Source organism: Sceloporus occidentalis, unplaced genomic scaffold (assembly GCF_023333645.1).
Source record: "Sceloporus occidentalis isolate IW3139 unplaced genomic scaffold, rSceOcc1.0.p SCAF_27, whole genome shotgun sequence".
NCBI lineage: Eukaryota > Metazoa > Chordata > Lepidosauria > Squamata > Phrynosomatidae > Sceloporus > Sceloporus occidentalis.
This window is the reverse complement of record NW_028317007.1, coordinates 13,808,006-13,833,733: the sequence shown is the minus strand read 5'-3', so window position 1 is coordinate 13,833,733 and position 25,728 is coordinate 13,808,006. Positions and strand designations below refer to the sequence as shown.

The window sequence follows — 25,728 nt, the reverse complement described above, 5'->3', positions numbered from 1 at the left end:
AATGTGTTGCCAGTAGAGGGCAGCCATGGATTCCTTAAAAATAAAATGTACCCATGAACCCAAGTGTCAGCAATAGAAAGAGAAACAGCAAGTGGGATGATTGGCTAACTGAAGCATGATCGAGTGCAAGCTTTCGAGATATTATGTCTGGGGTGCTTAGCCCAGATTATAGAGCCAAGTAGATGGATCCCATTCCCTTGGGTTCTAAATGCAGGCAGATTAAGTAAAGCTGTGTGTATTTGCCTCACCTTTTCTATAACCACAGCTGTTCTCATTTGTCGGAGAAGTGATTTTACTTAACATGGTTAGATTTTAATGGATTTGGATACTTCAGTGAAAAAGGTGAATGATATGAAATGTAAAACGTGCAATCCATTATACTTCAGCTAGCCAACGAGGATATCCTGTTTACTAAATTTGCTCCAAAAAATAAATACATTTCAAAAAACGATAACCAAGTTGCTGCTTCTGTTACTTCCAGGTCATTCCGTGATAAAACAGCTGTGTAAAAGGAAAACTCTTGCGCTCCTGCTTTCTAGAGATATTGGCTCAGGCCAACTGGGCTTCAGTTAAGTAACAAAATATGCATTAAACAAAAAACATTTCAAGTATGTTAAAGGGCTCACTTCCCGTAACTAAAATGTTGCAGTGAATACACACAAACCCTAACAGCTTTGAGGCATGGAACGCGAGACATACGGGTCACAATTATTAAACCAACAAGGCTCATAATTTTTTTTTTTTTTTTTTAACTAAGCTACCAAAGTAGAGTATACTTCCCACTGCAGAACGAGAATGGCTGAACTGAAAATTGTACACGCTATGGTCACATTATGACATTTATGAAATGGTTTCACCATCCAGTTGGTAACAGCTGTACGCCAGGTCGGTATATGTTGAATATAATGAAATATATATATATATATATTTCAATATTGGTAATATGAAATACTTTCATAAACCACAAGGTTTAAGTTTAAAAATAAAGTCATACACTTGTATACACATAGAGAAGAGCCTTCGGTGAGGCGGTAGAGGGTAATACAGCGAGGGAATTGAAACATGAATGTGATAAATATGTGAATGGCATAAAGTTATCCTGAAACAAATGACAGATTAAGGTCAGAGTCTTTAATTCAGGAAAAAGGGCATACCAGATGGGTCGAATGGTTCTTGGCTGCCTTCAAAGTCTATGTTTTTATGCTCCTATATTCAAGGACATGGTTAATCTTAAACTGCGCAACTCACCTCCTGGTTAAAAAGGAAGCCCCTACATTAATCATTAAAATGAACTGTGTTTTTATCTAAAAAAGCGCTGGACCATTTAAAAAAACTGCCAGAATGATTTTGTGCTCCACTGATTAATGCAACGTTGGTTTTTCAGATAACGGCTATATGAAATGTCCAAAAGGATCCTGTGCAGCTCCTTTTAGCCTAGCAGTAGGGTTCCAATGGCATGGATGGGTTGCTGCAGGGTTTAATGCCATGACCGCGTCCCACAGATTGTGGTCCTGAATTCCGCTGTCCCACAGAGCTCGGCAGGATAAAGTAGCAAAATTGGGGCTGTCCCTCACAAAACGGAGGATATTGGGGCACATTTATTTATTTATTTTTTTTAAGTAAAATTTATGACTGCAAGCAGCAAAAAATTATTAGAAGTCATACTGTTGATGCCATCATGGCATGTCTTCATAAACACATCAAATGTTCATGTAAAAGATTCACCTGCGTACAAGTCCCAATCACAGATGTATACTTGTACCATAATTTTAATTTGGAGAAAATAAATCTCTAAACATTTCAGGACAATAGTGTAATTACAATATTGTAATCATTTTTCAGGGATAGGGTGTTCTCTCTCTTTGTTGGGAATAATAATTCTGTGGAAGAAACACAAGCAGCGATAGACTATACAACATGACCCCACCTTCTTCTCTATCTCAACAGGATCCAGTGAGAAAAGTAAAGGCTGGTAACGCTTGGTCGCACAGTGACAAATATCCTGTATATGTCATTATAGACACGTGTACTTAACCCTGCTGGTCCTATACCGAGTACGAGGTGTATGATTTTATTTTCTACCTCGTGGTGATGAAATTAAGAACCAACCTTGTTTAGGGCTTCTAAAAAAGTATTGTATGAGAAAGTGGCTTTCCAAAAAAAGAACTCATCACACTCACCAGACAAGAAGGCAAACTGTTTTCTCAGCTGATCTTCAATATCTGCAGCACAGACGGGAAAGGTGTCCTGATGCATGATATCATCTGAAATAAAGCACAAAGAAAGCATTAATACATTCTCAAAACAGCCTTTGACACTATAGTAATCTTTTGTAACATTAACTAAAGCGCCATTAAATCCTATAATCTGGTGCTTTTATACAAGACCACAAGATCAGATGTACCCCTTTTTTTTGTTTGACCACCAAAAATGAAAAATCATAGTATTATAATCGACCACAAGGAATATTGTGTTAAAGGTTCACTCCCACTTAGTCTATTGAATATGACATTACAAACATGCTTCTGGCACAAATGCAGGCACAGTTCTACAGAAACCAAAATGGCTTATTAAAGGTTTTTTCGGTTAGCTTTTATGTGCCTTCAGAGAAAATAATAAGCTTCACGTGTTAAAGAGCATGGTTATTGTTTTAAGTGGAACAACATCTTTAAAAGCAATTGGGGTAGATAAACGGAACAGCCTCCCAACAGAAGGAACAGGCAATATGGCTATCCTGAAACTAAGCCAAGAGCAAGGACTGATTAAAGTCTGAGTCTTTACAGCTGGAGATTCGATGGGTCGAACGTTTCTTATTTTTTTTGGTGCGATTCAATTACAGATTTGCGTTCAGAATATTAAAAATGCGCAGTTCCTCCTGCTGCACAAAAAGTCTTTATTTACCTAAGTTTAAAGCCCGTGTCTCATAAACACGCTGTTTTGTCTGTTTATTGAGATAGCAATCTCCTGTTTTTCATAAGTACAATCTGTAAAAATGCCACTTCCTTTGCAGCAATGAAAATGTTTGATCCACTCGGGAGGGGGAAACGCAGCAACGAGAAATGACTCACAATGTCTTTTGTGACAGCGCTGTCAGAAATGCGGTTTGAAGTCAAGGACGTTGTGCGATTAAGATCTTAAAACACACAATCTCAAGCTGAGCTTAAGGAAAACTACCTGAACTATATCCCTACTCAGGAGCCACGGCGAGGTTGTTTCAGCATTACAGCACTGGCAGTGCCATGTTATTCTCCCCCTTAAGCGTTAAAAAGTGCATTTATTTAACTTTGTTCCCGAAACTTTTTGCAGACCTGTCCGTCATCATTGTAGGCAGACTTCCTTCTGCGAGACATTCTATGACCAAAAGGCAGTATGATCAGGATTTAGTGTGTTGGTCTAGTAGACTGGCTTTTGTTAATATAGCTGTCGAAAACCGGTATGGGGAAACTAGTACTTTTAAATAAAAACACCTACTTTTTAAATAAGTTTGATGCCACCTTTAGACAATTAACAGATAAAGACCACTTAGACATTGCATATAACAGAACCACGGTCTGTTGCATGCCATCTAATGTGTCATGCTGCCCAACCATCAGAGTGCCACTATGTAGGTGATGCGTAACTGGCATTCAGAGGGTTAAGCGCAAAAACTATTTTACACACGAGGATAAGAGTGCTTTCAATATTTTCGATTCCCCCCCCCCAATATTAATTTTCTTCTTAATTACAGCTCCCAAGCAAGCTATGTATTGTTTTCATCAGGACATGTAAGGCTTTTACATTCCCATTCCCATACTACTACCAGGGGAGGGCTGGCACCTGCTGGCTGGCCCAGGATGCAGGTAAAGCTTTTTGGCTCCTACACATACACGCATATGCTAAAAACCACTTCATCTAACACACATACACATATAAACGCATGCTAACGCACATGCACTTGCGCTAAACACAGACCACTCATTCTAACAGACGCATACTAACACATACACAGTCATGCTCACACACAATCAACATCCATACTCTTTTGGCTCTCTTACTCTCATTTCTCTCTCAAAACTGCATTTTTACACACCCTTTGCAATGTTGCTTAAAAACGCATAAGAAAAGAAATAAAAACCAAAGGGGAAAAGTTTTTTTACCAAAAGTTTCAGCTCCAGCACTAATGTAAATATCCTGATCCGTATTTATTTTCCCGCAGTACATTATACTAGTAATCTTCTTAAAGTTGTATACGTGTTCAATTGTTTACATTTTCACAGGGATTTATATTTTCAGCCACATAACCTTTACTTTCCCACCTTGAAGTTGCTCAAAAAGCGGCTACGATGGCTATATGTGCACACGTGTCATAATTTTATATATATAATATATATACACAATGCCACAAGATGGAGATTTATAACAACAACATCCCATATACAATGTTGTGGCTTGTGTTGTGTCAGTACTTATCTTGTAAGTTACGTAATGCAACCCCCGCTGCTATCGCATGTTAAGAAATCCGCTGCAGGACACTAAGGAATGATGGAAACCCGTGAGAACATTTTAGACAACCCCGGTAATCCGTGGCTGGGGTAATCACACTGTGCATTTAAGCAGAACTAACGTTTCATTTTTGCTACAGAAAAATACATTTAGTATAAACATTGTAGGAAGGGTAATTTCTAGATAAACGTATCAAATAAACAAAAAGTACAACATGCATGAAGAGAGATAGGCGTGAACAGAAAAGCACTGTGGCAGACGTATAGTGGCCTAGAGTGACAGATCCAGGAAGTTCGTAGGATATAGATGATGGTGGAAGTAAGAGGTAGGGCCCCCTTCCATGTGTCAGACAAAATGCACCACTGCAACGAAACAAGGCGCCCACTTCTCCAGCGCCACGAACATGGCCATGACACGTGTGAGCCTATGCAAGAGCATCAAGGCTCTGCTTCCCGCACTAATGCCTGGTGTTAGATCGCAGGGTTGGGAGTGCCTACAGTACTGCATGCTTTTTCATCATCACATAGGTTTTGCAGTAACTGTTCTTAGCTATAAAATAGCAAAGTATTTTATTATGTATTGTTTTATATAGCGCCATCATATTCTGTAGCGCTGTACAATGGGTAGACAGGATATTACAAGTAGTATATCTAACATAATTTGACTTACAGGTGGGGAGGGCCCTGCTCAAACAAGTTTACAATCTAGAGGGAAATAGGGTGTATTACACAATAGGTAAAAGTACCATTGTTAGGGATGGACCAGGCACACTAGTGAAAGTATTGCAGGAGAGGGACTAGGAAAGATGAGCTAAGGGAATATGGGAGGAAGCGTGTTAACATGTAAGGTTGAAGGACCGAAGGCAGGGGGAAAGGCCGATAAGCCAGGGGACAGCATTTCAAAAGATGGGGCAACCCTTGAGAAATCTTTCAAGCGTGCATGAGAGCTAGAAATCAGAGGAGGACAGAAGAAGGAGATCATTGGATGAGCGGAGAGACTGGTTATGAGATGAGTGAGGAGATGTAAGTAAAAGGAACCGCTATGAAGAGCTTTAAAAAAGTAAGACAGGATTTTGAAATGAATCCTTTTACTACATGCACTAAAGGGATTATATAATTTGTTACATTTAAATACAGTATTTTAGAAGTTTGTATCCCAGGTATGCATGTTTTTTGTTTTTTTTCATTAACTACTAATGCATATTAAGTACTTCAATATGCATTCTTCTTCTTCAAGTCAGACCGCTACAGCACCTTGACTCCAACTGCCATTGTTCCTTTTCAGACCTTGGAATATTGCTTGCATTATATGGAATTGTGTTCAAAACAAATTATGTTTTAATCAATCATAACCAGAAATGCTTTGTCCCATAAAAGGCTAAACTAAATCTCATTTAATCTGGACACAAAAAGGGTCTGGTGTAGTGCCATATAAACAACCTCCTAGAAAAGTACTCTTAAAATATATGTAAATGATGAGTCCGAGCTAGTGACTAATCAATAACTATGCCGCTCAATGTCTTGTATACACACTTAAATAGAGAGCTAGGAACACAATTAACACTTAAATATGCCCAATGTAATTCATATTTTACCGGTCAGATAGCTATTAAATGATTGATGCTAGTTAAACGGATTGTGTGTCATAACACCACATTAAAGTAACTAGTGAATACAGTTATTGATTTACAATGGAACACTTAACACATTTTATGCTTATTTTCCCCATTTCAAATTCATCAGAACCCCCTTTTGTATTTGGACCATGCCTCCATCCCTTAGCACTGAATGATGCATTCAGCTGAATGCATCTCCTGCTTACCAGTGCTCATGCGCAGTATACTCCACTGCCAGCTAGCTCCTGTTCACCCACCCAGCACATAAGCAGAAAGTCCCCCTATTCATTTAAACGACAGTAAAACTCAAACAATGGCAGTCTAAGGCAATTATTTTTTCTTTAGAATGCATGTTTAAGTACATACTAAATACGTTTATATGCTTTCATGGTTGGTGGGACTATACAGGATGTTATAAAATATTGATTATGCTTTACCTAAAGGAAATGGATTCAAATATTGCACAAGGTAAGGAAACAAAGTCCTGAGACATTTATGCTCACATATGTGTAAATACTGCACAGGAGTGACCAGCCTTTATAAAACTCTGAGAGTCTCAAGGTTGCCAACCTTCAAACTCAAGAAACCGAAAAATAAAAATAAGAGAAGAGTCCTCCAAGGTTTCTGCATAGGCTTTCTCTGAAGGCCGGTCTGCCGTCGGCCGGTGTTCCAAATCTTGTTGACATCAGAGCATGTGCAAAACTCGGTACTGCAAAATGTACAAACGAGGCATAATGTATCTGGAGTCTCATATGAAGTCACACAGTGCTAAGTATACTACTACGCTAACGTGTGTACAGTGGCTCCATTAAGTATATCCGTAAAAAGTTTTACGTTAAAGTTCCAAAGGAAAAAAAAAAAACCTTGCTCTGACGCATTTTAAAAAGAAAAACAACAATAGTCCAAAAGAATGCAAATATATTAGTTTGCATTACATCTGATAAAGAAATAAATTTAGCTACAATATTTACATACTGTAAAAGGAACACCCAAATGATCTGTGTCATAAGGTGTGTCACAATATTTATAGAAGCAGACAACACAATAAAGGAGTAACTCAGCTACCGCAAACTACATTACAAAAGACCATTTCATTTCCTAACACACATCAATAGCCTTGTAAAGGAAGAATTGACTACCGCAGGCAGCAGATGTATACCGAACATATTGGAGAAGCCGTCTACAGGGTTGGCTCCAGCCATACATTGATACAGTTTAGTAGCAGACATGCACAATACTACATGTTTCAACCATTAAACAGTCATGTTCCTGCTAAGCAACCGATCCCCCAAATTCAATCCTTATCCCTCCTGCATGGGTCGGATCTTCCAGAAGATACAGTACCTATGCTTTTAATCAAATAACAGCACAAGACAATTCTAAAAGGATTGTACAGCGCTATGAAATACGATAGTGCTATAGAAACAATAATAATAAAAAGGAGCATCAAAGAATTATGTTTTTTGTTTTTTTTTTTTAGACAGGGAACCAAGTAAACAAAGAGGAAACAAACAACAGTAGTGACCACCTAAATTCAATTTTTTTTCCTTCTGAAGGCATGTGACTACTACGGCAGCAGAAGGGATGAATGAAACTATTAAACCTACTTTTGTTAAATAAAGGTCTTTAAAGCAGCCAACAACCTACTCCACATATCAGGCTTTAGATCATGGTGGTAGAAGACAACTTTAATGTACCTCATACTACCCAAGTTTGCCTGCATATAAAAGTACCTACTTGCATATGGAGATTTACCACTGGCAAGTATGTGTCTGCCGAAGTATGCGGCTACAAGATGCTGAGGCAAATGTCGCTTTGGATTCAGGACAATACAAGTACAATGCAGGGGAGGGTTGCCAGGTTTCAGCCCTGGGACAAGTCCAGCCAAGTGGTCTTGTAACAAAACAGCCCAAGACACATCTGTCTGACAACATGCTTAAGGTGCACCAGGCAGTCATGTCTTGAACACGTTTACAGAAAGTGAACACATAGAAAGCTAAAAAAATTAGTAAAGAACCCTTAAGTCCTTGTTACTGTAGACACCTTGGAGGATACATGCAGGATTGCAAGCAGAACACAACAAGCTTCAAGAAGTGTCCCAGAATGTTTAAATCAGTGCAGCCCAAGGGGCAATTGTTCCCTTGACAATACCTCCCCTTGTGCAAAGCCAGAATTGAACCAGTGATTTAGTGCTTTAGCCCCTAAACCATCAGATGCCAGTTGGCAGATTAACAACAGACATCTAGTCATGTCATGGTTCTCAAAAACATACCTTGTGGCTTTGTGCGTCATAGGATTTTGACCTACCAGTAAGCATTTGATGTTTTTGGTAAATACCTATAGGAGTTAAGTTTGCAATAAGCTTTCAATAAGTAGAAAGTCTTTTACATATAACATGGACATCTTGTTCATCTAATTTAGCAGTGGTGTACTAAATCATCATTATCATACTTGATTGAGACCATTCAAAGCTTTTGTTGTAATTTGAAAAGAAAAAATCCATCCAAACTTGCATGTGTCCACGAGAGTCATGTCACTATACTCCCACAAACGCGGAGTAGATCAAACTGAATACTCAGCTAAATAACCAAGCTCCTGAAATGGCCCAATTTAAATGGCAGGAGATGGTGAGCAACATCTTCAAGAACACATGCCATGGTGAATTCAGATAAACACACCCACGACATACAAACACCCACACAAAGCACAAATTGTTAACAGACCCATGCTGTGCTTCTATCAGCCATCTGCTTAATGCGGTAGAAGATTTGTTCATATTAAGTTTTATTACACCGCAATTCAACCCTTCACTTTGTCAACATTTACACAGATAGCTTCCTTGCACATGGCTGTGTCTGCATCACTTGTTGTGAATGTCACATGCATGCAGATTACTTGTTTATTGCATGTTTCGATGCAGCCAACTTGTAAGAAAAAACTATTTATGAGGTTCTATTGTATTACATCACTGATACACACATTTACAATAAAAATTAAACAGTTCATTGTTTAAGATATTAAAAATCAGCAGACGTTCAAACTCAATTTTTTAAAGGCTTCACAGTAATTAAACCTATGATATCAGAGGGTAATTAATGACATCATAGTTAACCAATATTTCAACACAAGAAAGTACCAGAGCTTAAAGAGATATTTACTTGAGGGTGTGGAGCTTGAAAAAAATACAAGCATTAAGCAGGTTATCTTAATTGGAAACATAACTTTGGTCTTCAAAATCAAACTGTCACAATGAGAATTAAAATATAGTTACAATGTTTTTACTTTTGCATCACAGGAAATTATAAAATGTATCCTTATCAGTTTTGCACATATAAAAGCTCCCAGTGCTATCAATTTACGGTGTAGCCAAACCCCAATATGAAAACTACAGAGACCTCCCAAAAGATGTAAAAACACATTAAATGCGTCAGATTTCATATGAGGAAGCAGATCCTTGACAACATACAATACAGCAATTGTAAGAGTGGGAAACTTTTCTTTGTGTGTATTGTTAGCCTTTGCAGCTACGGAGGGCGGCTTTACCAAAATATTGTGCGACTTTGTGACCTGCCGATGGCTATTAATTAACTAAGTAAATAGATTTCTCAGAATGTACTCTTTTACGCGCATTTCTAAACACACCATCTGGTGCTTCCGTACACATTGTTTCACAGTATTCTATACCCCCAAAAGTAACACTCACACTGCTATCACTGTACAGTAGCATTTAACCCCTTAATCTGCTTTTACAAATTATTTCTGAAGCAATTAAATATTAATAAGGTTCAGGTTCCTCTGATCCACTAGATTACAGGGACAGCTGGTTGAGCTTGCCCCATTGGTCAAATTGTAGCCCAAAACACACATCCTTGAGGCAAACTGCATATAAAGACATCTTCAAAAGATTCTTTTGTCTCCAGACACAGATATATATAGAAAGTGAGAAATTCAACAGTACGTGTGTGGGCAAGTCCTGTAACATCATTATTGAAACAATGCGCTTGGCCACAAGAGAACGTGAAAACGGCGCTTGCATGAAAATAGATTCCAATACTATTACAATGTATCCAAACTATTACAATTTACTTCTATTCTTGGAACGCACAAAGTTTTCTAAACGTATAAAAAGAATTCCTGACAACTGCTAAAATATCAGTGTAACATATGTTACCTTACCGAATTAAATGTACTCTAATGTTTGGGGCGGTTACCATGGTAGCAAAGAATCATATTAGGCTTTTAGGTGTTTTTTTTCTTCTTAATAGAGAAACTGTTGATCCGTCCATGGTTGATCTGCAGCTTTCTGTGCTTTTCAGAGGAAGCCAGTGCCTAAACGGTAATTCGCATGGCTTTCTTCTTTAACAAAAATCTTGCACATGCTTCTAAATATGCAAGACGTCCACCTGGAGGTGGTAAGATAGCTGCCATTTGGCTCACCCGTCCCCTCTGCGCTACAAAAACAATTTCTCTAGGAGATGGGGCCGAAGTTCCCCCACTAATGATGCATGTAGTTAGCACTCTAGCCTTTTTGGGCCAACAATGCGTTATGTACATAGCTGGCTGGGGGTTAAAGCTGGATAAGATCGAGGCCTTGTCATTAAGCCACTTTCTCTTCTTGAAGTGACCATCTACCTTAAGTGTCAGAACACTTTCTTTTGCTGTTTTCGTCTCAATGATTTGTCATTTAGAAAAACAATCAGAGCTTATTCTCTTTGCCAGTTCATGTCTCCTGACGTCAGTCAGGTAGCAGCACCAGGTACGTCACCACGCACACCAACCTTAGGCACACATGGATTCACTTCCAATGCATTCTTACCCGGCCAAGCTGCCATTACACTAGATATACAGGTGAACTATTTGGCGCGTGTTTAGTTGGGGGTGAGCAGCTTCACGGAGGATAAGAACACTTTCCTGTCCCATCATCTTAAAAAGCACATCGCATTACATGTTCTAGAGAATAAAAACTTCCCAAAGTGCCTACAGTTCACTACCATGACACACGAAAAAAGGAATTATCCTGCGTTGCTATTCAGGTATAGTGGCTTTCATAATAGGCAGTAAAGAAGCAAAAGCTAATTAACCCTCTATAGCCTGCAGGAAATGTACACGCCCGCAGCCTTTCATCAGCCCACAATACTTGGCTATAGGCCACAGAAGCCTTTACGGCCATACACTATACCAATGTGCAATTCTGTACTCCTATCACCCTTGTTAAACAGGATTGGGCATTTATTCCAATCGTTTGCTAAAACAATAAGAAAGCCAATATACAGACATATACCATGATATTTATAGGTTATGCTGCATACTCCTGGACCCTTACTTGCATTCTGTGTCACACTAATCCTACTCTGGAGATGGGTCTATGGGAGATATACCTGTTCACATAGAAAAGTATAATTTATTATCCTGACACCACAAATCATTACTTTACACATTAAGCAATAAATACGTAGGTGTATTGGTAATTACTATAATGTAGTTTCACAGGCATTACAGCATGTAATAACATTCCATCCTTGTGTTGTCTTCATGTGCCTCAGGCATCCAAACACAACGCTAGCAGAGAAGGCACTATACGCAACAGCTGTGAGCTCGGCACTCTGTAGTAAGTTTGTAAAAAATATTTTCTACGAGGCAAAATAACACAGGACATAATGTTTGGTTCAATACAGAAGTTCAGTGATTATATATATTATATATAACTTGTATAGAAATGTATATTATAATTTATATAGCAGTATAAATACTGCTATAATACAATGTTTCCTTCCACGTTGTACGGTCACGTCATTTACTAAAAGCGCATCTGTCATTGAAAAATTACACGGCGTCATCCAGGGGATAACATTTCAACTTCACAAGAAATGTTTGGAAGAAAAATCAAATCTTAACCCCCCTCCATTATCTACAGCACTAAACTTACACAGGGATAAAACCTACAAATATAGCAATGGCCCATTCTGGCATTGAGAGCAAATGCGCACAGCACCCAGGCAGCCATATTGAAATTCCCCAGAAACAGTAGAATGTAACTCCTTATATATGTAGTCACAAGAAATTTGATGTGAATCTTGCTACTCATACTTTTTTGATGGTCAACTCTGGGCATCTTACCTTGGCACAGAAATGAAAAATGTATTTGGAAGATTAAAACATACTTGAATCTTAGAAACCCTGCCAAAGAACTCCTATATGTAAATTGTGCGCGCATGCCTCTTTTTTTTTTTGCAAACTTAGTGGAGTTTGTTCACAAGAGTATAATTTTTCAGCCACTTGACTTCAATGCAGAATAGGAAGGTCCAACCCCAGTAAGTCCCTGCTGCAGGAGGAGATTTGCTGGCCCTGTATAATGTATAGTAAAATCGGCGATATTTCTTCAGCGTCTCCATACACGTAGATTATACATTATACAGGGCCAGCTCATCCCTTCATGTTGGAGAACCTTGCTAGTGTTGGCCCTTTTGCAAACTAAACTCTCCCTTTAGTGAATAATCACCATCTTCAGAATAAAATGTGTGTAATTATACCACCCAGTCACTGTATAATGTCTGAGGACAGCTGGTTAAACATGCATCTCTAATTTTTTCTAAAACCCTCTAAAGTTAATCAAAATTCCTATCGACACCTCATGTCAAAGTCATTTTTCCCCCAAACAGAAAGCTGAAAGCATAGGAACAGCATATTGTCAGGCGTCCTCGTGCCATAGAGTTAGAGTTAATACAATTCACAAAACATAGTCCGCTTCTTTAAAAACACTGGGAGAAGTTCCCTAAGAGGCGATAACAACTGCTGATTATCGATAGCAGTCAAACCTGGGGCTGTAATCCTACCAGAGTACAACGATTACACCAATTAACATGCAATCAAATTAATACAATGGGGGCTATTCACTAAAGCAGGAGCCTTTAGGTAAATCCTTGAGATGTCCGGTCCTTCATAATAGACTATGAAAATGGCGTTCAAACTGCAGCTCCCCTGCAGAACCTGGCAGGTCCCCCCCAACAATAAGAGCTGAGAATGCACAGTTGAACAGGTGATGGGACTGAAGAAATCTCACTGATTTAACAGAGCATTATAAAGGCGTCGGACCTTCGCCCTGCATAGTTAAAGTCCCGTCGTCAAAACCACAACTCTTCATAAGTAAAAAGACCCCGTAGAGAGACACCTGCCATTCCGGTGACCTACAGACATAACTTTAATGTCTCAATATACAGGAGCAACAAGATAAGTAGAACACCAGCTCACAAATATTTAACCTGCTTCCACGCATTGCGTGCTGGATTAACCCATGCATTTCTGCAAGGCACACAGAAAAGATATGCGTTCTTGTATCATTTATTGATTACTGAAGGACAAACTGTGTGCAGGGCCGTCTGAGATTTGTCCATTTCTTTACCAGCCCCATTTAATCCTTAAATTCTATGTAAAGTATGTAACCTGAGAGCTTTTTCTCTTTGTAGTACCGCATACGATCTGGTCTGGAAATAACTCTCTGAATACGGTCATAGACCAACAAACATTTCATAACTATGCATTTATTAAAAGCCAAAGAAGAGGTATGCTGGGGAACATAATTTTGTGCATCGTACCGAGGCACCATGTATTGGATCATAAAGAAATATAAGATCAAAACATACTAATATTTGCAATAGATGTGCAATAGAGAACAAATGGATTTGTATGGATCAATTGACAAAGTTGATGTGCTCTATACATAGGTGTATACTAGATACACCTACAGTTATTGCTTTAGCTTTTATTATACTGCAACTGATTTAGGGCTGACTCAGAGTCATGCGAGTTGTCATGTGGCAAAAAGAAACAGTGAATGTCAGAAAAGCTCTCGGGAATAGAGATTCCTTTGCTTTTTGTGGCGGCATAATTTTTGTAAGCTTTTCTGCTGCCTCTACCCGCTGTACTGCACTACAGAACTGTACTTATTACCTCCAGACAGTATATGTGAAATAAAGGAGCGAGCGCCACGGTGATACCCGAAGCCAGCAACGAAACACCGGTGGGATCAGCTTTCAACAATGAAGGTTCAGGTGTTGCTATCACAACTGCTACATCCTGTGCATGCTTTGTGGAGGAGAGGTTCTAATTCACATTACAGGAACTATTCGTTAATTTCAAAAATGAGACAAAACAGGTAAAACAAAAAATTAAAGCAGATAATCCAGGTATACCATAACAAATCATGGGGAGGAAAAAAAGTTACTAAACAGCGCACTGTGCTTGCGAAAGTTGCGGAGACAAATAAGCCAGCTGTAAAGTAAACAAAAAGGCAAGCAAACCGCGAAATGAAACACACCTGTAGTTTTCCTGAGAAGCAGCCACAGCTCGGAAATATCCTTCCATAGCAGGGAGATGAGGCTTAATGTCATATCGCTTCGTCCGCCAGAAAGTGACCTATTTCTGCGAGTTAGTCTGTAAACTACAAAGCGAGTACCAAAGTCTGCCTTTCAGTAGAAGCCAAGCAGAGAGGCATACAATACCTTTCTTCAAATTACACACAAAGCAAGTGTGCGTTTCAGCTGCCATGAGGAAAAGGAGGCCCTCGTTTCATTCCAAATATTCATTTTTTTTAAGAGTTGAATGCGTCCAGATGACAATTCCGAAACACACTCATTCACAACACTTAAACGACAATACCCAATCACCCTCTGACTGCTCTTAAGCCTGAACAACATGTAGTGTTCACAGGAAAAAAGCCTCCTGCGCGTGGCTAGTCACGAGCCTCCCTAAAGGCACCCTTCGTTAACAAATATCGACCTCACAAGTAAAGTCATTCCTCTCCCCTAAGGAAATTCCCTATGAAATAGACAGCTGTCTTCCTCAATGAGCCCCAACACTGGATAGTTTCATTTAATCAGCTGGCCGCTATTTGTAGATTAAAGACATCTGTATAGATTTGTTTAAATTAGATGCAGGCTTGCAAAAAGAATGCACAGTAAAATCGCTTTAACTGTTAATAATTTAACCCCATATTTGCCAGCCACGGTGTAGTCACTGAGTGAGCACTGGAAAACCCAAGGGGTTAATTGCTGATGTTAAATGTTTGTAGAGGACTTTCCCCTTCATCACACAACGCTGTCGAAGCTTACTGCGCAGTGTGCATTATTAGAAATGCAAATTGATGTCTATTAACCCTTTAAGTGCCACGGGAGGCGCCCGCCGTCCGGCAGCTTAGCTAAGCAGCCCTAGGTAACAGCAGTAATCAATCTGCTATACGGAGGCAGCCGCTGAGTTCACATGGAAAAAAAAAAACAGCCTTTCTGTCAGGTACGCAGCCTGTTCCCACTGTTTTGCAGGAAAATGGAAAGAAGCCACTGAGTGGAAAGTCTTTTTTTTTTTGCAGAACATGACATCATTGCATGTAAGACAATGCCAAGCGAGGAAAATAGTTTCCCGTTTAGCTGGACGCAAGCTGGCTGCATCAAAATATTGCGGCTGTACTTTAAATGGGTAAAAAGACATAATTAACCTTAAGAGCCATTTTTGGTGAGTTTTGTATGAGCTCTTTTTAGTAGGCCTCCAAGGGTGGAGAGCACTGGTGTGCAAGGTCAGGGTTAAAGGACATGTTGGAATATAAGTCAAATAGCCTGCAGTAAATCTACAAAGTGGCTAATAAGTGCTGATGGGACGGGGATCTTAGGTTATAGATTGTGGACTTTTTTCCAAAAAGAGGCTGAAGAGCTTCTTAGAAATGCACTAGGCAAACCAAATGAAGGATTTTCCCCCGTCACTTACACAAGCGTTGGAGACCCACATCACGCTCACAACTGAAGCACATTTACTGTATGAGATCCTCTCTCATCACAGAATCTGTGTTATGCAAGTCAGACAAGTTAACCGATTACCCTCTAGTTAACATTTCTCTAAAATAATATTAAAGTGAATGTCAAATGGTTAGGGGTCTGTATGGAGTCAGTAAACACTCTACCATTGGGTATTGGCCTGCAGTTGCTGTACTCCAGTAGTCCACTTGAACTGTACTGAGCTTGTGTATAGTGCAGATGGCAATTACTGCCCTTAAAACAACTTGGACCCCATCTGTTTTCCTCTTTTTTTTTTTTTAAATAAAAGGTGTAATACATACACATATATTTATATATATATATATATATATATATATATATATATATATATATATATGTGACAATTAACGTGGCTACTGGAATATCTAGCACCACTGTACCGAATGGCAGCTTGTACTGGGACCTAGCCGTGTGATTACACATATATTCCAGTGGAGTTGATGAACAGGTGATGTTATCAGACTTCACTCAGTGATGTATTCTAGACTAGGCATAGGGTAGGTTCAGCAGTTGGCAAAGTTAATCAGGAACCGTGGTGTGCAGGGCTTCAATGGTCTGGTTACAATGGAGATCTCTAATCTCTTGACGTCTGCAATGAGGACAGCAACTGTGGAGCGGGTAGTTGGGGGTGCTGACCTGGGTCAGGCTTATTGTAGCGCCCAAGGTAAAAATGCCTTTGATTACGCTAAGGATGTTTAAATATTTTCTTTATTAGCTGGTACCGAATATTGGCAATTCTCCATGAACTTGACCTTAAAAATACTTCACTATGTGACAACAGCCTGAAAGCCCTGGGCTACGTCTAGGCTAATAACAGCTACAAATCAATACAATTCCACCCAAAGTAGCCCTAAAGTTATATGTTTTCTCCTACACTCGAACAAGAATAAGACACATATACATGCAGCTTAGCTTTAGAATTAGCAATTTAGAATTTATGCCATATTTTCTCTTTGCCTTTCAGGGACACTGTTACTATTATCACCGATCATTACTATATAAAATACAAGCATTTATACTCTTTAATTCTGTAAAGAGCTGTCATCAAGGTGCCAGTTCTTTACAGGCACAGTAAGAAAGGGAAAGGGGGACATTTAGGTATTGAAGAAGCAAGCTACAGTATGTTTAGCAGGTATCACATAGTAGGGGTTTTCATTCCCTAAATGCCAGAGCTTTTTTGCCATTTTTACTATATGTTGGTTCAACTATGATTCTCCCACACTATGATTACCCACACAAATTTGGCATTGTTTCTTTAGGTCAAACATGGCTTTCTTTTCAGACTACAGAAACGCATAAAATGTAATTATTATACATAAAAGCAACACCTTTTTTTTGCAACTTTCCTTAAGATTTCCTATGAACAGTAGGTGCCACTGCTGAACAATAACCCAATTTATGTTTGGCAACATGCCCTGATTGCAGTAACACCCCGCTGATGTTACTGATGCTGTAGAGGGCCACATCCATCCCTAACGGAAATTGCGATTTTTAATACTCCTGAACTAAGGGTGTAGAGAAAGTTTTTTTCTATTAATAAAAGTATTTTCTTTTTATTATTTTAGTAAAAAAGGGGTTGATGAACTTTTGTGAGCATGATCAGATATTCACACATTAACGGTGTACAGTTACTCACACCGCGTTACAGCTGATCTGTCGGCAGGAACCCAGCAATGCTGGTTTTCACTGACAACAGGCTGTTGTTAGAGCTCCCTGCCACTGCAAAAAAGGCTGAATTTACTGATACGTCCAAGGGGCCGTCTATAGGGATGGCCCTTAAAAATTTCTGTGCATCAACAATCTTGTAAGTTACAAAACATACACTTGCATTTAATTAACCCCTTAATGACAAAGCCCGTACATGTAGGGGCTCAAAATGCATTGTTTTCAATGGGTTTAGGGACCGCTCATTGTCCTTAGGGGGTTAAAATAACACGTGTACTCATTTCTCAATGAGCTAGTTAAAAGCACACTCCAGCCTTTATATGCACTTTAAATCATATGATACATAGTTGAGTGAACCCTTTAATTCAGAATTTTCCTCCCCTTGCAAGTACCCAGAGGGATTCAGCAGAATCGCATTCACCCCTGCATTAGTCTCTTTCTCTGGCCCCTGCTCGTTGGCTTGAAAGAGATGTGCTTAGCCAAACTCATCTTCTGCTTGCCATTACACGTGTATGCTATGCTCCCCGTCAGTGAGAGTACTATGGGGTTTAATGAAACCCCACTGCACATATACGGAGAAAGTACTCTCATTGAAATCTTCGAACAGCCAAACATGGCAAGAAAAAAGGAACAATGGAGGGGAAGGGGTCGCTGCTGCCTCTCCAAAAGAATATACAGTGTATAGGTGCTCACAAGGTATACGGTTTCTTTCTTGGTGAGGCTACATGGGACAATGAACTGTCCCTTTTACTTTTTGTTAAAGGTGATGCATCTGTCTTTAACAATTGGTTGTAAAAGGATTTCTTTAAATGGGCAGAACTGGTTTTGTTTTGTCCTTTGCGTATAGAAACCTGATATCAGTAGCATTTACACAAGAGGCTAAATTACATAGACCCTGTGTGTATTAATATAGGTCAGCTATATAACATTTCCATTCTGAGGTTTTTTTATAACTCTACTATAATTGGGATACTGATATGAAAATAAAGATTGCTTAAAAAAATTTCTTGAAGCAACATAACACTGTGAATCTGGCCAAACGTCATCCTTCAGATAAATAAACAGCTTGCGCTTTAGAAATTTACAAGCTGCTTTCTCTGAGCAATGTCCACTTTCTGGATGCAGACACAGGTTCTGCAGAGAGTTACTTGATTTTGATGAAGTACTGAATTGCTCCGAAAAGAATCAGCACTCACTGTAGGTGCGCACACCATTGTCTGGCTGTCAGCGGTCAATCAGCAGCTGCAGAAAATATGCACTGTACCGTCGCGTAATTCTGCTGGCAAAAAACCCTAACAAATCTTTAAGATTATGTGACACATAAAAATATGATAACGCATGGTCTAAAGACCTTGTTAAATTCAATGCATGTCTTGATGTCAGGTAAGTCTGTAACACTTATAACACTCAGTAAACTTGGAACAGCAGACTTCCCAGCTGTCTCGATTTGCGCCTGATAGTCCCGATTTAACCACTCCATCCCGCTCTCCTGCCGAGGGCTACCTGTACCAGGGCTTGGAAGGACAGCAGAATTTGGGACCACAATCCCATGGTCCAGATTTCATTCTCTGAAGTCTGGGACACTGGAGAATGCCACTGATTCTACCTCCTGTGCTCTAAGGAGGTATGGGACAGGTATTCAGACAACTGAACTTATTAAAGTCAGTGCTGGTACTATGCATAAGGACAGCTGACACCTTAACCCCCCCCCATGTACAGACAACACTGTTGCATAAAATTATCTAAAGGCACTTCTGTAACATGCAGATTATTGACATAGACGTATATTGACCATATTACTTGGTTTTCTGTGAGGATGGAAACAGCAAATTACCATAGTTTAGATCTAATTAAATAACTAGTCAATGGTCTCCTACACAAAAATGCATGTCGACCTAACACATTCAAAAGCAGTGGGTTACAGAGCAAACTACATTATCAGACAGAATACACAGAATTACATACAGAATATTCTCACGTAGAACAACATGTATCTGCTGAAGCAGGAGCTTTGATGGACACTAAAAATAAAAAGACATAAAGTACACACCCATAAGAGTTTACGTACAATAGTATGAGTTTGTTTTAAAAGGAATGGAAGTATTTTCTCTTTCTATTTTGATGGCATTAAAATATGTAACATGCTACGTCTATAATTGTCACACAAATAATGCAGAATTTTCTACAGGAGGAAAAAACAGCTTCATAAAGATCCAACATAGACCATTTTGAAACAGTAATCAGATACTTAATTTGCCAAGATCAAGTTGGTCGTTAATATTCATTACTTACTTTGCACAGCAGAATCCAACTCCAAACACATCTCAGACAACCACAGGTAACTTTTCATCTCTTCTACTGAGATTCTGACAAGGTCCATCTTTCTCCTGACATCCTAACCAGAATAAGACTGTGCATTTTGTGTGGCCACTTCCTCCCGCACTGCACAGTGAGTACCTTTAACAGAACTTACGTCTGTTGAACTTTGGTCTTCAAACAGACATCTGTCTTGGTCTCATTTTCTTTTTTGTTTTCTTTCCATCAACCTTGTATCTTACTTTTACTGTAATTATCCTTTAAACAATCTTTCCCACCCCTCTATTATTTACTTACTGAAGGTGTGTGCTGAGAAAAGTTACTGATACATCAAGACTTTTCTTCTACTGTAACACAGACTGAAAGATCACAACTCTGCCTCATACACGACGCATAGGAGTTTTACACCTGGAACCTGTCTGACAACCTCCGTGCTGGCTTGATTCAGTTGTCATACACAGGGCTGTAAATTCTGAACCATATATTTGAGATCAATTCATGAAATTATTTTTAAACTTATTACATATTGGTAGAAGTTGTTTTATTCATAAAGTGCTATGGATCAATAAATAATTTTAGTTTGTATCAAAATAGTCTTCAAGCATGTATACATTCTGGCTACTCGGTATTGTCACAACAAAGCAAAGAAAAAAGTTGAATGATCTACGGCCAGTCTCAAATACTTGCTAGCTTGTTCTAAAAAAGGCTGTTCCAGGATACAGGTGAAATCATTAATAGTGTCAAAATTAGATTTATAAAGTAAAGAATAGTAAAAAGAAAATAAAAAGCAAACACATGAGTTAACCCTGGTGACCAAAGGTTTTCTTGCCCATTAAAATGTGTTTGTTTAATCATCATTCCCCCTTTTCCTTATTTAGTGGGCCCACATTATTTATATATTGTTTATTTAACCCCTTAATGACAAAGCCCATACTCAAAATGCATTGTTTTCAATGGGTTTAGGAACTGCCCATTGTCCTTAAGGGGACAGATCTATTTTTCATTTTATAACATTTGTGTATGTATAATCAATTAATATGGCTGATATGTTTAAAAAAAAAATAAAAAAAAATTTCAAGCCATTGCAACTTTACTTTATACTTTAATTAAATTATACTTCTAGTAGAGCTTGGGCGCCTTTTTTTTACATTTTTTGGCAATGATTTAATATTTTCATTTTTTCTATTATTATTATTACTGTCCCAGGAGGGTGTGGATAGATTTACATTTAACATTGTTTCAGGTGGTGTCCGCACTGACACTGCCGGCAGAGAATGTATGAATGGAAGTTCAATGTTCTGCTGACAGGGGTAACCCCAGGATTATGTGACCGGTGAGGGAAATGTTACATAGTAATAGCTGATTAGACCATTTTCTATAGGATGTAATAATACGTCATAATGTTGTTAAGCGGTTGAAGCATGAAAGGTCCTGCATTACAGTCATGATAATAGGCAGGCCAGATAGTGGCTCACATCACGCAATATGAGCCAGACAGCTCTTTGGTTCTATTGCACCTAATTAGTACATGATATATTCTAGATCAAAGCATTTAGAGATATTTTGAGAATAGATAGTTGTGTAGACAGAAGGCAAAGGGTGGTCCAAACAAATATTGATTTTATATTTTTACTGTTTACTCACTTTGCATTTTGTTAAATGATAAAAATAAACTATTAACAGGTCTATTTTTAAAAGCATTCTTGTTTTACAGTATTTTTTCAAACCTGCCTAAGTGTACCAGAGTACTGTATGTACATAAAATCTGGAATACTATTTGTCACGGAAGCCTCCATGCTCTTGAAGGGGTCTGGGGGCCAGCGTCCTCCCTACAGACTATGGGCCCTGGCCTTGTAAAGGGTTCTGTTTCTGGGGAGATGCGACTACTTTCTCCTAAAGTACAGAGTCCCACATTTCCCCAATTACCAGAGACTCTAAAGACTGTGGGGTTCGGACACAGATTTGGGGTGCCTGCATTTTTGGGAGGAGGTTTTATGTGTAGTGTGTTACTCTCCATTGGATCAGGACTTACAGTACAGAGACCTCTATGGCCTGTATTTGCACCAAGATCTGATATCCAGCCAGTTTTGGGCAGAAGACAGAGAACTGTCTGTGTTTTCCATCTTCCCCACAGACTACAATAGCGACCCCCCTACTGGGCTAAGTGCAAATACTGAGCAGTGTGCAAAGGAGGGCCTGATGGAGAACTATGTGTGGTTTGCTGTGACTATTGTATGTAAATGACCCCTTTGTACTGTTTAAATACGAGTGTGTGTTTTCAATATAAACTCCCTGTTTCACCTCAATACTAGTTCTGTCTGGTGCTTGGAATAATATGCAAAGAACTCTATTCGTTTAACCTTCCGTATGCTGGATCTCTGGTTCCTGTCCTGGGCTTAAGGAGTGGCTTCTTTTAGTGTTTCAGTCACAGTATTCATACCTTGTGATACTCTAAGTGCCAAACATAACTGGGATGGTAGCATACCCAGGATAAAAAGATCATAAAACAATATAATTTGAATTGGTGAATCACAGTAAATTTCATTACACGGATGTAAAAAAAGAAATTTGGAGGGAGTGGAGAGGTTTAATAATGAGCAAACATGTATCTAAAATATGTGCCATTTACACAATAAAATAAAATGACTGCTTTTAACTCAAGGTACCTAAAGAAAAGGCAATTAGGATAAGTTCAATGTATGTGATGAAGTTAACAATCTTTTAAAACTGAAGTTCATAATAAAGGTTGTAAGACTTTAAGACACAGGGAAAACTGGCCCAATTACTACAGTTTAACAGTTAAGTTTGTGAAATGAAATAAAAGATTTGGCCAGAGAAAGGTGGAGCAGGATATTCAGTGACAAGCAATACCTTCTGTCAGTGCTATAACAACATTCAGATATGATTGAGAAAAAGGGTGTAAATATGTAGTACCTTTTTTACATCATTTTTTAATTTCTGATTAAAATGTCTTTCTGGGTGAAGGATAGCCAAAGTATCAGGAACAGAAATCTCTACAATAATAGTACCATATAACCATACCTGGAACTTCTGGGCTCCGGCTACCCTTCCCTTGCGGGACACGGCCAGGACTGCCCCCTGACGTCAGTGGGGGTTCCCGCTGAAGTTGGGGGCGTTCCCGCTGACTTCAGTGAGAGTTCCTGCTGACATCAGGGGCGTTCCCGGTGATGTCGGGGGCATTCCCACTGACGGCAGCGCGAAACACCCCTATTTAAAGGGAAATGGGCGGGGAGCTGGGCATGTCAAGACCCCACTCCCGCGACCCGGAGGATTCGGGTCTTGACCCGGAGAACCAGAGCTTCACCCGGCAATCTCCGGGTCAGACCCGGAAAGTTCCCAGGTATGCATATAACCATATTTCCCTTTGTGGTGGGACATGAGGAATAATTTGGTACTGCTGGAAATTAAGACTGGAGCTACCAAACCATTACACTTCCACTAAAATCGACACCACTGTTTGTTAAGCACAGCCACAAGTTCAAGAAGCCCTTTACAGAATTATATATAGTTTTGAATTAAAAGCAAGTCCTTTAATAAGTCTAAATGATCTCAATTTGTAAAGGGATTTAACAGCATACAAGAGGAAGTATTTCAAAGGTAGTGAAATCCTAGGGCAAGAGGTCATAGTCTAAATCTAGAAGGTCCAATTGAAGAGGTTTTACTTCACTGAAATGGTGATAGAAGAGTGGAATAAACTTATAATATGATGACAAGTGGTAGAGGTTACACAGTGAGGGAATGTGACCATCCATGGGATAGGTATAAGGCTATTCTGAATATATGACAAGGTCAAGGACCAAATAAAGTAAAGCTTTTTACAGCAAGGAAAGACAAGGAAACTGGATGGCTCTGAATGGTTCTTACCTAATATAATATTATCCTATGTTTCTGTCACAGGTGAACAGTATACAGGTACTACAATCTGAAAGGGCTGTGGCTGCATCACCCACCATAACATTGTAGTCTCTAAGAAACACTGATCTACACTATGCTGTAATATTTTATAGATTAATTAAATAACCTAGTAGACGGATAAACATGTAGATCAAATGTAAATGAGAATTTAAAAAATATATATTCTAAATAGAATATTCTAAAAGAATAAAAGACAGAAACTTTTGTTTATCAAGTACAAGACTGCCTCTGGAAGCTGGGTTGCTAACCTTTCTTCGCACAAATACTAACAATACTATAATGTGTATACACTTAAGACTGGCCCAATTTCTTAGTGTCTACAGTTAAAGTACTAGCTACAAGATAACCCTAGTTCTAAGTGTCATTAAATCAAAACACAAATTACATTTTATCAAATGAACCTATCCAAAACCGTTGGTGTAAAAAGTAAAAGTGAGCTAGCTCACCAGAATATGTTCGATGAGAGTTTTTCCTCCGGCCTTTCCTTGGCAGTGACCGGAGCACTGAGGATGAAGCACTGCGTAGAGCATGAGTGACCCTTGAAGAGAACCTGCTCCCATGTTCCTCGTGCTGTTCTCTCAAAGTTACAGACATTACACACGTATGCTGTGGTTGACACAGGGAGGGATGTTAAATGGAAGTTAAGCTTTGTCCCAACCGTAAATGCAGAGCATTAAGTCATTAACAGCTTTTCAGCGTAAAATTTCCAGACCATATAACATGAATGGAGTTTATAATTCCTTTGGGAGATGACCACAAAATGACATCTGAAGTGTCGCTTTAACAGGATGACAAAGTGATTTTTCAGATGTTTATAATTCGAATACAACCAACGAAATAAACAAGAAAAAAACAGTAATAAAACCCTGTTAGCAGCATGAACTTGGTGTCACATTCTCGGTGCTGTAGTCAGTCTTACATTCTTCTATGAGTTTAAAAGTGTTGGTGTTTCTCGTTTCTTGATGAACTTGAGGATACTCTGTGGCTCTAAGGTGACCTCTTTAGCATTCATCTGAATCCATCAATCTCTTCACAGAAAGCGGAATGTTCCCCAATACTCACAGTATTTTCATCAATGTCTTCTTCAATCACACAAAGATCAAGTCCTTTCACTGTGGGTCATGCACTGTGCTGCAGATGCCAAATCACAAGACACGATCCAAATGATGGCAAAACTTAAAGCAGGAGGGACACATATGAGAGATAAACAGATGGGCTGGCTTAAGTCATTAAAGAATGAAATTCTTCTGCTAACAGAACCCAAGATGTATTTTGCAAGACTGTCTCGCGGAAAAAAAAAAACAGCTTCATGGAAGAAATTCCCAGGGAACTTCAAGAAAACAGCTAAAGCCTGGAAGGAAGGGAGGGAGGGAAACCTCTGCTTTCCTAAACATCACAGGGAAGTGTGCTAATATTGCCATGGTTTGTTTTAGGAAAGAAGACAAAGGGGGGCGGTATCTGAATTAATTGCCAAGAACAACCTTACATTTACGTTTACAGCCATGTCCGGTAGAGATATTAATAAAAACCACTTGATATCAACAATTAGCGCCAATGAGGTAAACCCGGTAACTGACATTTCTCTCTGGAGGTCATCTGCCTAATCCTTGAAGGACTCTATTTCCCCGGTGAGAGTGTCACAGACATAGACCTGTTTATCACATTAGTAAAGGGTGGAAAAAAGCTTTTACATACGCTTTCACAATATGATTAGAACATTGCTATGGCCATAAAACACACTCACAAAATATCCTAAATCCTTGAATACATATGCATGCGTAAACTTCACAGAATAGTAGTTTATTGCATTTAAGAGAAAATAGGAAAAGTCATCAGCCACTTGCTTTCTTGAGGACGGAGGGTTAAGTAATTTACAGTGCTGTGAAAAAGTAT

The 25,728-nt window shown here is 39.0% G+C and overlaps 1 protein-coding gene across 1 annotated transcript in view; it reads right to left on the bottom strand.

The window, feature by feature from the left end:
• Positions 1 to 2,180: 2,180 nt before the first annotated feature.
• Positions 2,181 to 25,728, bottom strand: part of LOC149299958 (phospholipid-transporting ATPase IH-like) — a gene marked incomplete at its 3' end in the record, with an annotated part of 135,717 nt that continues 112,169 nt past the window's right edge. The window contains exon 34 of the mRNA XM_089485952.1: positions 2,181 to 2,264. Coding sequence (XP_089342078.1) covers positions 2,181 to 2,264 — 84 coding nt within the window. The remainder of the gene's footprint in view (positions 2,265 to 25,728) is intronic.